Source organism: Chiloscyllium punctatum, chromosome 20, assembly GCF_047496795.1.
Source record: "Chiloscyllium punctatum isolate Juve2018m chromosome 20, sChiPun1.3, whole genome shotgun sequence".
Taxonomy (NCBI): Eukaryota; Metazoa; Chordata; class Chondrichthyes; order Orectolobiformes; family Hemiscylliidae; genus Chiloscyllium; species Chiloscyllium punctatum.
Window position 1 is genome coordinate 62816769 of NC_092758.1, and position 14106 is coordinate 62830874.

Consider the following 14106-nt stretch of genomic DNA (forward strand, 5'->3'; position numbering starts at 1 on the left):
AAATTTGTGGGGTGGTGGTATTGGACAGGCTGACCATATTTCAAGTTTTTGAGGCACTTGGACTGGATGAGATGCATTGAGAGTTGAAAGTGAACATTTGGAGGCAAAACTTAATTGTTATTTTCAATCTAACTTAAGCTCTCAGAGGACTGGACAGTTGCAAATGTTATTCCCTTGCTTAAAAACAAAGATATAAAGATAAGCACAGCAACTACAAGGCCAGTCAGTTTAATTATGATGGTGGGGAAATTTCTAAATATGATAACGTGGGCCAAAATTAATAGTTTGGACAAATACTGTTAATTAACAAAAGCATGAATTCCTCAAGGGAAAACCATGTTTTTAGAAGAGATAAGAGATAATGTTAATGAGGGCAATGTTTTGATGTAGGACAACTTTCAAAAAAAAAATTAATATGGTGTTATACAACAGACTTCTGGAATAAGCTATAACTCATGGAATAAAAAGCTTCAATAGAAACACAGATATAAAATTGCCTGGGTAATAGGAAACAGCAGTGGTTAATGAATTTTCCTTCTCTCCAGTGTAGAGGATTATTTCTTGCGGAAGCCCCAAGGGGGCACCGTTTCAACACTAGCTCTTCCTACAGTGTCACAGATGAACAGAAATACAACCTTAGGTCCAACTCAACCTAAATTAATCTAGCCCCATTTGCCAGTATTTGGCCCATATCCCTCTACACCCTTCCTATTCTGTCTGAGAAACTACAGGTGTGAATAACATCCAGTCAACGTCTAATGCAACATATTCAAAGAACCACATAGTGCCTCAACACATTAATTTGAAGCCAAACAATTGGCATATTTATTTAAACATGATGCATTTTTACATTGTCATAGTGCAGCTGTCACAAATGGTGAACATACATTTCAAAGGAGGGAATTGTAAAGTTTTTTTTTCCCAGAATTTGGTGATCAATGAAGTCACCTTCTTAAAAATACAGCATTTGGACATCAAACCTAAACACAAGAATAATGGATTTTTTATACATCATACAGAATACATTGAATGTTAACTTTCTAGAAGACCCTCCAGATTTATAAATTAACTATTTTTAAACAGTAAAGTTAATTAAATACATTTATAATGCTTACAGAATCAGACTCCTTTTAAATTACAACCAATAATTTTCTTGGGCCTAATTTCCATACTTTTATTTGCTCTGTTGAAATAAAAAGTGACAATGTTATTATTTGAGTTCTGACCAGCTAAGTAGATATGCGGGAGCAGAATTTACAGGATTGATGCTTCATCTTTGGGTTTATTACCATATCTTTATTAACAATAATATAGCATAATCTACCTGAGTAAATTTATTTTATTCATCAACATCAAGACATCAGTACAGTGTTTGATTTTTCTTCAAGTTAGAAACTGACAGACATGAAGATAACATTTATTTAGGTGAGGTTTTTTTTTAAAAAAGGTCCACAAGTTATCAAAAATAAACTGTTGTGACTGAAAGATTTCAATTAGTTCAGAATTTATCTATAAATCAAATTGTAAAATGCTAGAAAATGTTCTTCAATTTTGTTGCTTCTTTATCTGCTGCCCACGTTGATCACAATTTGCAGATTTTCTGTTCAATTCTTTTATTTGTGCATATTCTGGTGATTGTCATTTCAGAGAATGACGACCCCAATCCCATGATGCAACTCAGTTTTTAAGAATGAGGTGGAAATCCATTAAATTTTAAACTTATTCATGGAGATATTTTGGCCAATTATAAATTTCTGTCACAAGGATACTTCCTAAATTACAATACTAAATGATCTATACTAATGGCATTTCTATAAATATATAACTCATTAGTTCTGGTCTACATTTAAAAAATAATCATATCAATTTTCACATGTTGCAGTAAACATTAGAAAAGGAAGAAGCTACAGTGATCAATTTTATTAAACTTGCCTAAAACTTGCAAATTGCACTTCAAGTATAACATTAATCCAAAATGGATATCGTTTGCACTACTCATGAAATGTTGATTAGATATCTCTGATGTAGTTTCAATTCCATCTTACAAAATAAGACATATACAGTGCACTTAAATTTTGCAAGTCTTCCACTTCAGAGCCAAAACAGGTTTTTAAAAAAATTATTTTAACATCACCTGATATCTTGAGTTTTACTGAAAGCGTATAACAGGAAAGATTTTGTAAAGAAAAGTGTGTGTAACTTCTGGAATTGCAGTAGAACTAATTCACAACTATCAAAAGTGAGACCATTGAATTTTACTATCAGTTGCAACCAATTAATTTTTAAATAGATTACACAAGCATACAAAAATGAAGTGAACTCAATCCAGAAATATGGCCCTTGGAAATGTTAGAATTTAATTTAGAAAAATAACAAAGAAAGGTGTTCCACCAAGGTTAAGATATTCAAGGCATCTAGGAGCTAGCATATACATTAAGTGTCAATAAAAATCATATAGGTCAATCAGACCTAGTGAGCAACTCAATTTAGGATTCCACCATAAATTTAACCTTAGGTACTGAATGCTAGTACAATGGGTGCTTCTGTGCACCTTCTACAGGACTAAAGACATGTAACCATACATTTGCAAGGAACCAGCCCTGCAATTAGTTCACAGAACCAACAATTCTACATCATTGTTAATTTTATAAATGGTACCCTGTTGACTCTTAGTCTAGACAGAAAGATACTTATGGCTTTCAGTAATTTAAAACAAAAGGTCTACTTTGTGCAGAGTGCTCTGAAATCAGTCTTGGTAATCCAGTGATTCAACTAAAACTTGGGGGCAGTGCAAAACCATTGGAAGCACTAAAAGATTTCTAACTTGATACTTGGCAAAGTATAACCTTTTTATTTAACCTAATTGGTTTTTAAGGTGGAAAATACCTGTCTTTAAAAGGATCTCTATGCAACATAAATGGCTCTATGCAACTTAAATTGGCCACAAAATAAACAGGGGAGAAAAAAAGAAAACACAACCCTGAGCATTTGGGATTTTACTGTCCCAGATTTTACTTCATATTAAAGATTCCAGCAGAAGGACAAATTGAGATGAACAGTACTAAATTAACTCCTGAAATTATATGGTTGATAAAATGTGGGGTTGATCCAAGGGAAAACACACATCCAGAATGAAACATATATTTGGGTTCTCCCCATGTTCTATGCTATTGGCGAAACCATACCCTGCTGGGTCAAGCTGAGTCTCTAATTCATTTTCATTTATGAAATAGTTCTCTTTCCCTTCTCTCCTGAAATAACGGATTTCTCAACTGACCATTGTACAGTCCAGCCTACTTGTAGGGTACTTGGCTCTGGAGGCAGATATGATCCTACATAGCAGACTAAGTCTTGCCACTTCAAGGTACCAAGGAGGCTTTTAAATAACTGGGCCAAGCATTCGGGTTTTTGCTGCTGATGCTCAATGCTTAATTATTGTACATGTCCAGTGATCCAAACTTTAGCTTTAGATTAGAGTCACTTGGATTTCAAAAATTAAGGCAAAAATCCTAACTTCAGATACTTCACTTCCCTGGTCTAAACTACCAGAACATAATCTGTGCAATTTTAGATGAACATGCAGTAAAATTACTGAAATTTATGCTTGGTTGTATGCTTTGAAATCCAAACCAAATGATCAGGGGAGAATAGGCACAAGGGCCATGAGGTACTGTCATTCCCAGCCCATTTCAGTGACATTTTCTGAAGGAGAACCCAGATATTATAGTAAAATGAAAATGCAGAATCATTTAGCAAACGTGCAAAGTTACATAATTCATTACCTGCGGGAAGGGGATGGGGCAAAAAAAAACACTTCTTGCTAGAGAAGTTTAATAAAAACTATGCTGGAAAAGAAACCAAATCAAAATTAGCTTAAAAAAAAACAAAAAGCCTCTTGAACTTTTAACTTGTCTGAATTTAGATCTTCTTCCATCCCCTTGCTTTAAGGCAATTCATAGAGCTGTACGGAAATCCAGCGACTACCAAATCAAAACCAACTTGAATAGTCTGAGCCAATGAGGCTGCACATTCAATTGTGGGAACTATCACTACTGAGTTTTGTCCTCATCCATCATGGAAAAGTCCAGTTATAATTGTTGTGACAAATAGTTGCAGCACCCCTGACCTACTAAAACTAAAGGCTCTGAAGAGAGAGAAGGTGTCCCATCCTGTTGAAGATTTCCCAAGTTAGCACTGACTTCAGACCGAATCTGAAGCCTTCAAGTTGCCTTATCCTTGTAGATCTAGAATTCTATTAGAAAGCAATGTCTGTTGTTTTTCACTGGGATAAAGGAAACTGAATTTAATAATGCAAATACAGGGAGCTGACCCAAATGCCAGGATAAAAGAATTGGAGCTCAAGGTTAGGGACAATATAAAAATGACAGAGATAGAATTCTGTCTCCCATAATTCTTACCCAATACAGTTGTGCACATGTAAGCTTCACAGTAGATTTTCATGACACAGTTATGAAGGCAAGTGCAATGTTAGCATTCATTTTAAGCAGGCCACTGAATACAATAGCAGAGATATATTGGAGAGGCTGTATGAGACTCTTTTCAGAACATATTTGGAATAATGAGATTCTTGGACTCCTTAACGAAGCAAGGGCAAGGTGGCCTTCGAGGGGCTCTACAGAAAGCTTACAAGGGTGACCCCAAGGATGGAGGGTTTGTCATATGGTGAAGGTTGTGAACTCTGGGTCTGTACTGGATGGAGTTTAGAAAGATAAGGGTATCTGATTGAAACTTACAGAATACAGAGGGGTCTGAACAGAGTGGACGTGGAGAAGATATTTACACTCATAGGAGAGACTAGGTTCAAAGGGCACAGTCTCAGAGTGAAGGGGTAACCCTTTACAACTGTGATGAGGAGGAATGGCTTCAGCCAGAGGGTGGTTATCTGTGTAACTCTGTAATCCGTGAAATTGTGTAGTAATGTGCAATTTCTGCATAGCACAGTGGCATCCAAGTCATTGGGTGTGTTCAAGACAGAGATAGGTTCTTGATTAGCAACAGGATCAAGAGTTATGGAGGAGAAGGCAGGAGAATGGAGTTGAGAAACATATAGGCTATGATTGAGTGGCAGATCTGACTCGATGGGGTGAATGACTAAATTCTACTCCTATTTCTTAAGGTTTAAGTGCAAGATTTCTTCATGGATCTCATCCATCATTTCTTGCACAAGTGGAGCTACATTCAAACTATGGAGCTGAGTGTTGAAATATATTACTTGTTTAACGTGGCAGATGCAAAGCCATTTTGCAATTTATATTATTACAAATGCAATTCTGTAAACTGATCTGCACTGGGGTGGGGGGAGGGGGCAGGGGTTTGGTGCACTACTTTTGAAAGAAGTTAACAAAAAAAATCAAAGAATAAATTCACAAGGCAGTCCTTTTTTTTTGTTTAGAACTTCTTCTGCTCAGGTCACACCAACAAAATTCCAAATGTTCATATACATAGCTGGTAATTAGAAGACAGCACTTCTGCCAAGACACAGAACAAAAGATGGAGAAATATCCAGCATTGCTTTACAGCATCAAATCAGTTCCATGCAAGTGACACTTTAGTACTCAATTATATGGCAATTAAGCTTCTGTTAGTCCAATTTTCTTAAAGTTTTAATGAATGTGTAATATGTGGCTATGTCAGTGCCAAAAAGAAAAGAAAATCTAGGAGTCAGTACGCTAAGATTAGATTTTTAGATTAGATTAGATTACTTACAGTGTGGAAACAGGCCCTTCGGCCCAACAAGTCCACACCGCCCCGCCGAAGCGCAACCCACCCATACCCCTACATTTACCCCTTACCTAACACTATGGGCAATTTAGAATGGCAATTCACCTGACCTGCACATCTTTGGACTGTGGGAGGAAACCGGAGCACCCGGAGGAAACCCATGCAGACACGGGGAGAACATGTAAACTCCACACAGTCAGTCGCCTGAGGCAGGAATTGAACCCAGGTCTCTGGCGCTGTGAGGCAGCAGTGCTAACCACTGTGCCACCGTGCCGCCTAAGATAGCATCTCTTGTTCCCCAACATAAGGCTTTTGCAAGAATATGAGAGACAGAACAAAACAGCAATTGTAAAACAAGACAAATATGCAGCTGACTAATTACCAGGATTTTCAATGAACGATGATCTGATTTAATTGTAATGAGTAAATATGTAAATTCAGCAGTATAAATTATTTAGAACAAATAGAAGCTTTCAATACAATATTTTTAAAGTAACATTTTAACAAAAGAATTTTTGGAAAATTATTTAACCCATTCACTAGTGGATTTATGTAGCCAATCTTGAATTACTGACATACAGGGTATTCAAATCATTACTCCATAAATAATTGAGCGTTAAATGTTCTAAAGATGCCAACATAAGCACAGATCTTCTTTCTACGCTGTATTCTCTGAAGCACTCCCAAGAAAGTAAATGTTATATTTTGGTGCAAAAAAAATTCAAAGAATCAATGCACTTTTAGAAAAGGGAGTTACCTTTTGGATAGGTAGGCTATCTTGCATGAAATAGGAAATTGGAAATTAAAAACTTCATCTCCTCAGTACACGTTCTTCTTCAATGGAAGTCACAATTTGTCCATTTATAATATAACATTTTCCTCATTTATTCTAATCACTTAATATTTCTTCAAAGTTTGAAATGTTGCCCAAAGCATCAGTGCGTCTGTTCACATTGGTTCCCGAAGTCCCCAAATTCTGTCTGCAATTACGATCCAACAACTTTCATGTTTTCTTCAGTGTCCATTTCCCATGACTTCCTCTATTTAACATAATGATGCAGCAATGCTGCTGTAAACAGTTGACAGCATCCAACTTGGTTTATCCTAGAAAAGGACTTTGCCTCAGAATGAAATTTATTCTTAACTGATCGTGCAATTACAGTTGAAGATGCTGCTGCTCAGGGCAGAAAATATTATGCTGGTGCTAGGGCATTTGAAGTGCTACCTGAAAGAAAAATGATGTTTTTTTTTAAAACTCTAATACGAACAGACCTTTAATGTGAACTTTACACGTCCCAACAGATCCTCGTGTTTTCTAACAATTTGGATAATTACACACTAATTGTTTCAAATTTGTCAAAAACAGCTACAGATGGCTCACACAAGTCTTACTCATCCATCACTCCATTCTCATGGACTGATATTGGCATCTTATGCTCTATAGCATGTTAAAGAATCTATTTCCTGATCATCAAATACATCTATGACTTTGCTCATTCTATCGCTCCAACCTAGTCCAGAATTACATTTGCTCTACGTTCCTCAGTTCTCAGACTTAGGCCTTTATGTATTCCCCGTTCACTTTATTGAACTTTAACTGCCTATTAGCAAGTTCTGAGAAGATTTGTACCTCAGGTTGAGGGTCTGGAACCTTCCAGCTCAGTGAGCAAACCTACATCCAGAACCTTGATCTACCTATGTTCTATCTGAAAAACACAATTCAAATTCATTTACCATGCCATTTCTTACTCTAAAAACATCCTCATTTTTATTTCTCCACCAAGATCAATCCATTTTCTGTTTTATTCAATTTATTGCTTCTCCACCTTTTCATTGCAAGCATGCTGGAAAATATTTCATGATAAAGAGACAACACATTCAAGATACATATTGAATAAATCTTTCAAGATCCACATTCATGCTTAGAGATTTTGCAAATACATGCTGATAAAACTTCATCATTATTTAAAATGTATTGAAATGGCAAAGTGTAAACAACTGTACATCAAACAATCTAGAAATTACTATGTTGAAAACACAAGAAATATTAGTCCCACATTATTAAACCCAAGCTGCTAAAGACATGATCAGCAGTTTTCCTCATAATTGAAAAGTGTGAGGCAGTATGTATGCAAACAGAACAACTTTCTACTGTTGATACTAACTTGACCTAGAGAACTGAAAACTTGAAGAATTAAACAAACTACTGCTAATGCATAAATAAAAAGAAACGGCAGATGTACCATTAAAAGGGACAATTAGGATTAAGTGTACAGTCACCTCAGTTTCACGGGTCATCATTAGACTGTCAATTCCAGACGTTATTGAATCCAAATTTCATCATCTATAATGTTGGAATTCAAACCAGAGTGTCCAGAACTTTACCTGGGTCTCTGGATTAATAGTCTAGCTATAACACCACTAGGTCATCACCTCCCCCTGGTATTCTTGTAATTTTAGTCCGAGTACAAGATAAAACACTTCAACATCACACATCTTTTCTCATGAATGCTCAATTTCTGTACTACCATGCAATCACTTCACAGTTTAGTAGATTATACACAAAATAGATACCCTGTTGATAAGTGGCCAAATATTTTCTCCTGCTCAAAATTGGCATTTTATAGACTTGACAATTTTCTTTTTGCATCTGATTACGTGTGCTCAGTTTTATTCTGTGAATCACATGACTCTATATGAATTTATGAGCAACTTGAAGAAAATATAAACCTACAGTTTTGCACATTCTGCAGGACGATCTTTAAATGACTTTGTTTCCCAGTGAGAAACTGATGGACCAAAAAAATAAACATGACAAATGAATGTAAAAAGAGAAAAATAAAAAGATGATACAAGACCTCAGGGTGTACCTGAAGCTGAAGCAGAGAGCTCTTGTTTTTCAGGCTCTGGAGGTGGATTTGGCACAACGTCCTCTTTCATTTCTGTAGCCATAAATTCATGGACTGCCTTCTCTATCTGTGGTTTGAAAATGTGATACAGCTTTGGATCGACAACCTGAGAGATAATTCTGTCAACGCCTGATTCCAACATGCCTGATCTGGGTTATAAATTAAGATAAAAAATTAATTTAGTGCCCTCACAGGTAAGCTTTTCTGTTGCATCAGTTGTTTAGATCAATATTATATTAATTTTTCACACTGCGTTAAAGAGGTTATAAATATAATTTGCATGCATTGAATGATGATTCCTAACTTTAACACCTCATTCTAAAAGTAAAGTTGAGATCAATAGTTGTAAGTATGTTCCTGTGATTACAGTTATATACAGAAACTACAGAAATAAATTTTAGTGATCACAAGACAGTAGGCATTTTTGTAAACTAAAAACAATCTTTAAGTGGCATGTGGTTGTTTGTTACCACTGACAAGGTTTTACCAATGTCAAAAGGTGCTATATAAATCCAACTTACTTCAGTGAATCTTGTATTAGAAATGACACAAAGTACTTGCACAACTGCACCTGAGGTTTGAATTCTTGTGACAATTCTATTTATTCCTTCATACAATCAAACAGCAAAACATTTCAAGGAAACAGAAGCTGTGTTATTAATATTGAAGGAACATTGAGGAAGGAAAAATTAATTTGGTAAACAATTAATAAAAATACTTAGTTAGATTATTAATAAATATTCAAGTTAAGAAAGATCACAAGAAGGATCAACAAGAAAATTTATAGTATGCACAAATGAATCCTTTCCTATCTGAATCAGACAGAAGATGCAGGTAAAAATATTGAGTTTATTACTCAGGTCAAAAGTATGTTTTACACATTAATTTAGAAATACTATTTATAGTCATACAGCATGGAAACAGACCCTTCGGTCCAACTAGTCAACTCCAGCCATGTTCCCAACTAAACTAGTCTCGCTGGCATTTGGTCTACATCCCTCTGAACCTTTCCTATTCATCTACTTATCCAAATGTCTTTTAAATGTTGTAACTGTATCTGCATCCACCACTGTTTCTCATAATTAATTCCACACACAAATCACTCTTAAAAAAAAAGTTGTCCTTCAAGCCCTTTTAAAAAAGGAACGTTCTGCTCTCACTTTAAAAATATGCCCCTAAAAAAAATTACCCAATGAATACAGTCCGCCAATTTCTGAGCAACAAACAAAACACATCCAGAAACCTTAGCCACTCTCCCCTACAAAGACATGTCGGAAATGACTGCCAGACTACTCAGACCCCTCGGCATCATGGCAGCCCACAAATCTAACAACTAAAACAGGAGCTCATGAACTTGAAAGACCCTAGACAGCCAACAAGCAAAACTAAATGTCATTTACAAAATACTGTGCAAGAACTGTAACAAGCACTACATTGGACAAACAGGCAGAAACTAGCCACCAGGATACATAAACATCAACTATCCACAAAACAACATGACCCACTCTCACTAGTATCCCTACATACAGATGAGGAAGAACACCACTTCTAGGGAGACAACACATCCATCCTAGGACAAGCCAAACAGAGACACACACGAGAATTCCTAGAAGCATGGCATTCCAACTGGAACTCTATCAACAAACACATTGAGTTGGATCCCATTTACCATCCCCTGAGAAAAAGAACAGGACATGATGTCACCACAGGATATGATATCACCAACCCAAGGAAACCCAAAAATATAAACAGAAAGCAGACTACACCACCGGTGCTTCATTCGGAGGCTTAGTGAAGATGTTACCTAGTATGGTGACGAAATGTCTGAAAATGAACCTTCCAGCTCAGTGAGCAAACCGACATCCGGAACCTCAACCTGAGCTAGAAATCTTCTCAAAACTCACTAATGCCCCCTAGTTTTGAACTCCTCCACCCGAAGGAAAAGACCCTTTATATTTACCTTATTTACATCCCTCAAGAGATTATAAACCTCTATAAAAAAGGTCCCCCTGCAATCTTCTATGCACCAGCGAAAAAAAATCCCAGCTTACTCACCAAGTCCGTTCTTAAAACTCAAACCCTCTATTCCTGGTAACAATCTTTTCTGAACCCTGTCCAATTTAATAATATCCTTCTTATAGAAGGGTGACCAGAACTGCACACAGTTCTCCATAACAGGCCTCACCAACATCCTGTACAACCTCAACATAACATCCCAACTTCTATACCCAAAGATCTGAGCAATGAAGGCAAGCGTACCAAATGCCTTCTAACCACCCTGTCTATCCGTGATGTAAATTTCAAAGAATTATGCACCTGAACTCCCAAGTGTCTCTGTTCTACAACACTGCCTAGGGCCCTACCTAAGTCCTGCCCTTGTTCGTTTTACCAAAATGCAATGCCTCACATTTATCCAAATTAAACTCCATTTACCACTGCTCAACTCATTGACCCAATTGATCAAGATCTCTTTGTAATCTTAGATAACCTTCCTCACAATCCACTGTATTGCAAATTTTGGGGTAATCTGCAATTTACAAACATTGCCTCCTATATTTTAATCCAAATCATTTATATAAGTAACAAACAGAAGTGGAACCAGTAATGATCACCACTAGTCACTGGTCTCCAAATCCAAAAAACAACCCTCTACCATCACCCTCTTTTTTTTTCCCCACAGACTCATGTAGTTTAATGAAGATTATTACGAAGTTCACAAACATGAAGACAGTGATTGCAGTATAGACGAACTAACAAATCTACAGATATGTGCTAACAGTTATGTGAGTAATACTCTGAAAAACTGTCAATGACAGTGAAAATTTAAGAGAGTGAAAAAGACATTTGAGATTGTTGACTATTCTGGAAAAGGATGAGAAATTGCTTTTGAGGAATGATTACAAAACCAGAATTTATAACCAAATAGATATTAAACGTATTACAGCCAAGTTATTTTGATGGTAATTAGTGTAAAGTTCTACCCTTCTTTATTTCATTTATCCAAGACTACTGTTGTTGAATTACAATGAAGCAAATTCTATCCATATAGCTTGCTTGTTAAACTCAATACTATTGCAGGCAACCTTTTTATTTCCTTCGGTATAAGGCTGATTAAAACATATTAGTTTGCAACTTAAAAAGGACAGAACATTTGGAAAGAGGTTAGATTATAAACAAACAATCTAGAAGCTATTGACTGAAGCACCTAGATGCTGCCTAACATTCAGTAACACTTCCAATGATCATAATCTTAGACATCAAAACATAAAATTCTAAAATGGTAGCAAATGTATGTTCCTTCAATTCTAAAGGTTCTGAAAGTTGTATTCTTTAGCAAAAGAGGTCAATTTTAGATCAGAGGAAAATGCTTCTCTACATCTGACTTTGCAAGTGTTTTCAATATTTTAAAGAGCGCAGATTACCCCTCAATCTTTTATGTTCAAGCACGACAACAAACATTTGGATAGCACCTTAATGTAATAAAATGACTTAAGGTACCCCTTTGTGGTATTATTCAACCAGAAAAATGGCACCAAATCAAAGGGATATTAGGACTGATGACTAAAACCTATCGATTTGGCCAAGCATTTGAACTCTTCAAGGAGGAAAGGAATTTCAGAGCACAGGGTGTAGGCGACTGATTATGTAAACAATGATGCAGCTGTTTAAAATTTTGAATTCTCAAGAGTCTGGAATTAGAGGAGTTCAGATATCTAGAACTGATGGAAATTAGAGATAAGGAACAGCAAGGTCCTGAAAGGTATTCAAAACAAACAAGATGGAAAGGCAAGTGCACATGACGACACAAAGATATAGACAAGTAAGGCAAGTGGGCAATAACTTGGCAGATAGAATATACTGTGGGAAAATGTGAGGTTCTGCATTTTGGCAGAAAGAATAAAGGAGTTGAATAGTATTTAAATTGATGACAACAGAAATTTACAGCAAAGGGATTTGGGAGTCCTTGTGCATGAATCTCAAAAAGCTTACAAGTTCAGGTGGTAACAGGAAAGGCAAATGGAATCTTGGCCTTTATTTCAAAAGGGAATAGAGTATAAAAATAGAGAAGGTTTGCTAAAACTATAACTGTAATATTGTGAACAATGTTGAGCCCTTTACCTAAGGGAAAATATACATTGGAGGTGGTCCATAGAAGGTTCACTAGGCTGATCCCAGATGTGGAGAGACTATATTACAAGGAGATGTCGAGTAAGTTGGGCACACATTCACGGGAGTTTACAGGAATGAGAGATGAACTCACTGAAACATACAAAATTCTTAGGGACTCGATAGGTCAATGTGGAAAGGTTGTATCCCCTTATGGGAGACTGTAGAACCAGAGAGCATCATCTCAAAATCAGGGGTTGCCCTTTTAAGGCAAAGATGAGGAATTAGTCTCTCAAACAATACTGTGTAGAATTTTTTTTACCATAATTCATTAAGTATATTTGAGAATGAGACAGACAGTTAAAAAAAAAATAGGCTATGGGGAAAAAGGCAAGAAAATGGAGAGAAGGATTATCAGATTAGCAATATTCTCATTGAATGCACAGCAGACTCAAAAGGCTGAATGGCCTGCTTTTGCTCCTTATGATCTTATGAAAATTTTGAAAATCGTTTAATTTAGATTAGATTCCCTACAGTGTGGAAACAGGCCCTTCAACCCAACAAGTCCACACCAACCCTCCGAAGAGTAACACACCCAGACCCATTTCCCTCTGACTAATGCACCTAACACAATGGGCAATTTAGCATGGCCAATCCACCTGACCTGCACATCTTTGGACTGTGGGAGGAAACAGAAGCACCCAGAGGAAACCCACAGAGATATGGGGAGAATGTGCAAACTCCACACAGATAGTCACCCGAGGCCAGAATCGAACCTGGGTCCCTGGGGCTGAGAGTGATTAGTGCAAGCAGGGCATGGGCAGAAGTCTTAGATTCACTTAATATGACACGCAAATCTTTTAGACTAATTAAGCCTAGAAGTAACAAAAGGATGAAAGAGCATTTTAGCAGCAGAAGAGCTGAGGCAGGGTGGACATGGACGATGTCAAGGAAGTACAAATAGGAACCTTAGTGTCAGAATGGATAGTGTCAGATATTCACAGCACAGGCGGCCATTCAGTCCATTGTGTCCATGTGAGTCAACGAAATTGAACTGCACAAATCCTATTTTCCAGCTTTTGGCCCATAGCCCTGGTCGCTGTGGCGACACAAGTGAATATCTAAATATTGCTTAAAAGGTTGCAAGTGTTTCTGACTCAATCATCCTTTCAGACAAAGAAGTTCCAGTCTCTCACCACTGTCCATGAAAAAGATCTCAACCCTCCTCAGCCTTTGATTCCTTACTTTTAACCTAAGCCCTCTGGCTATTTCATCACCTACTAATGGAAAAACTGCCTTTCTATCCATCCTATCCATGTCCATCATGATTTATACATTTCTGTCAGGC

The 14106-nt window shown here is 36.7% G+C and overlaps 1 protein-coding gene across 2 annotated transcripts in view; it reads right to left on the reverse strand.

Annotated features, from left to right (window-relative positions):
* Positions 1-797: 797 nt before the first annotated feature.
* bod1 (biorientation of chromosomes in cell division 1) overlaps positions 798-14106 on the reverse strand; it is a 35469-nt gene continuing 22160 nt past the window's right edge. Inside the window, exons 3-5 of one of the 2 annotated variants that reach the window (XM_072591015.1) lie at positions 8601-8800; positions 6019-6967; positions 798-5690 (exon numbers count right to left, since the gene is read on the reverse strand). In XM_072591015.1, coding sequence (XP_072447116.1) covers positions 8602-8800 — 199 coding nt within the window. In that variant the 3' untranslated portion in view covers positions 798-5690; positions 6019-6967; position 8601. The remainder of the gene's footprint in view (positions 5691-6018; positions 6968-8600; positions 8801-14106) is intronic. The other variant, XM_072591014.1, reaches the window with a different exon arrangement.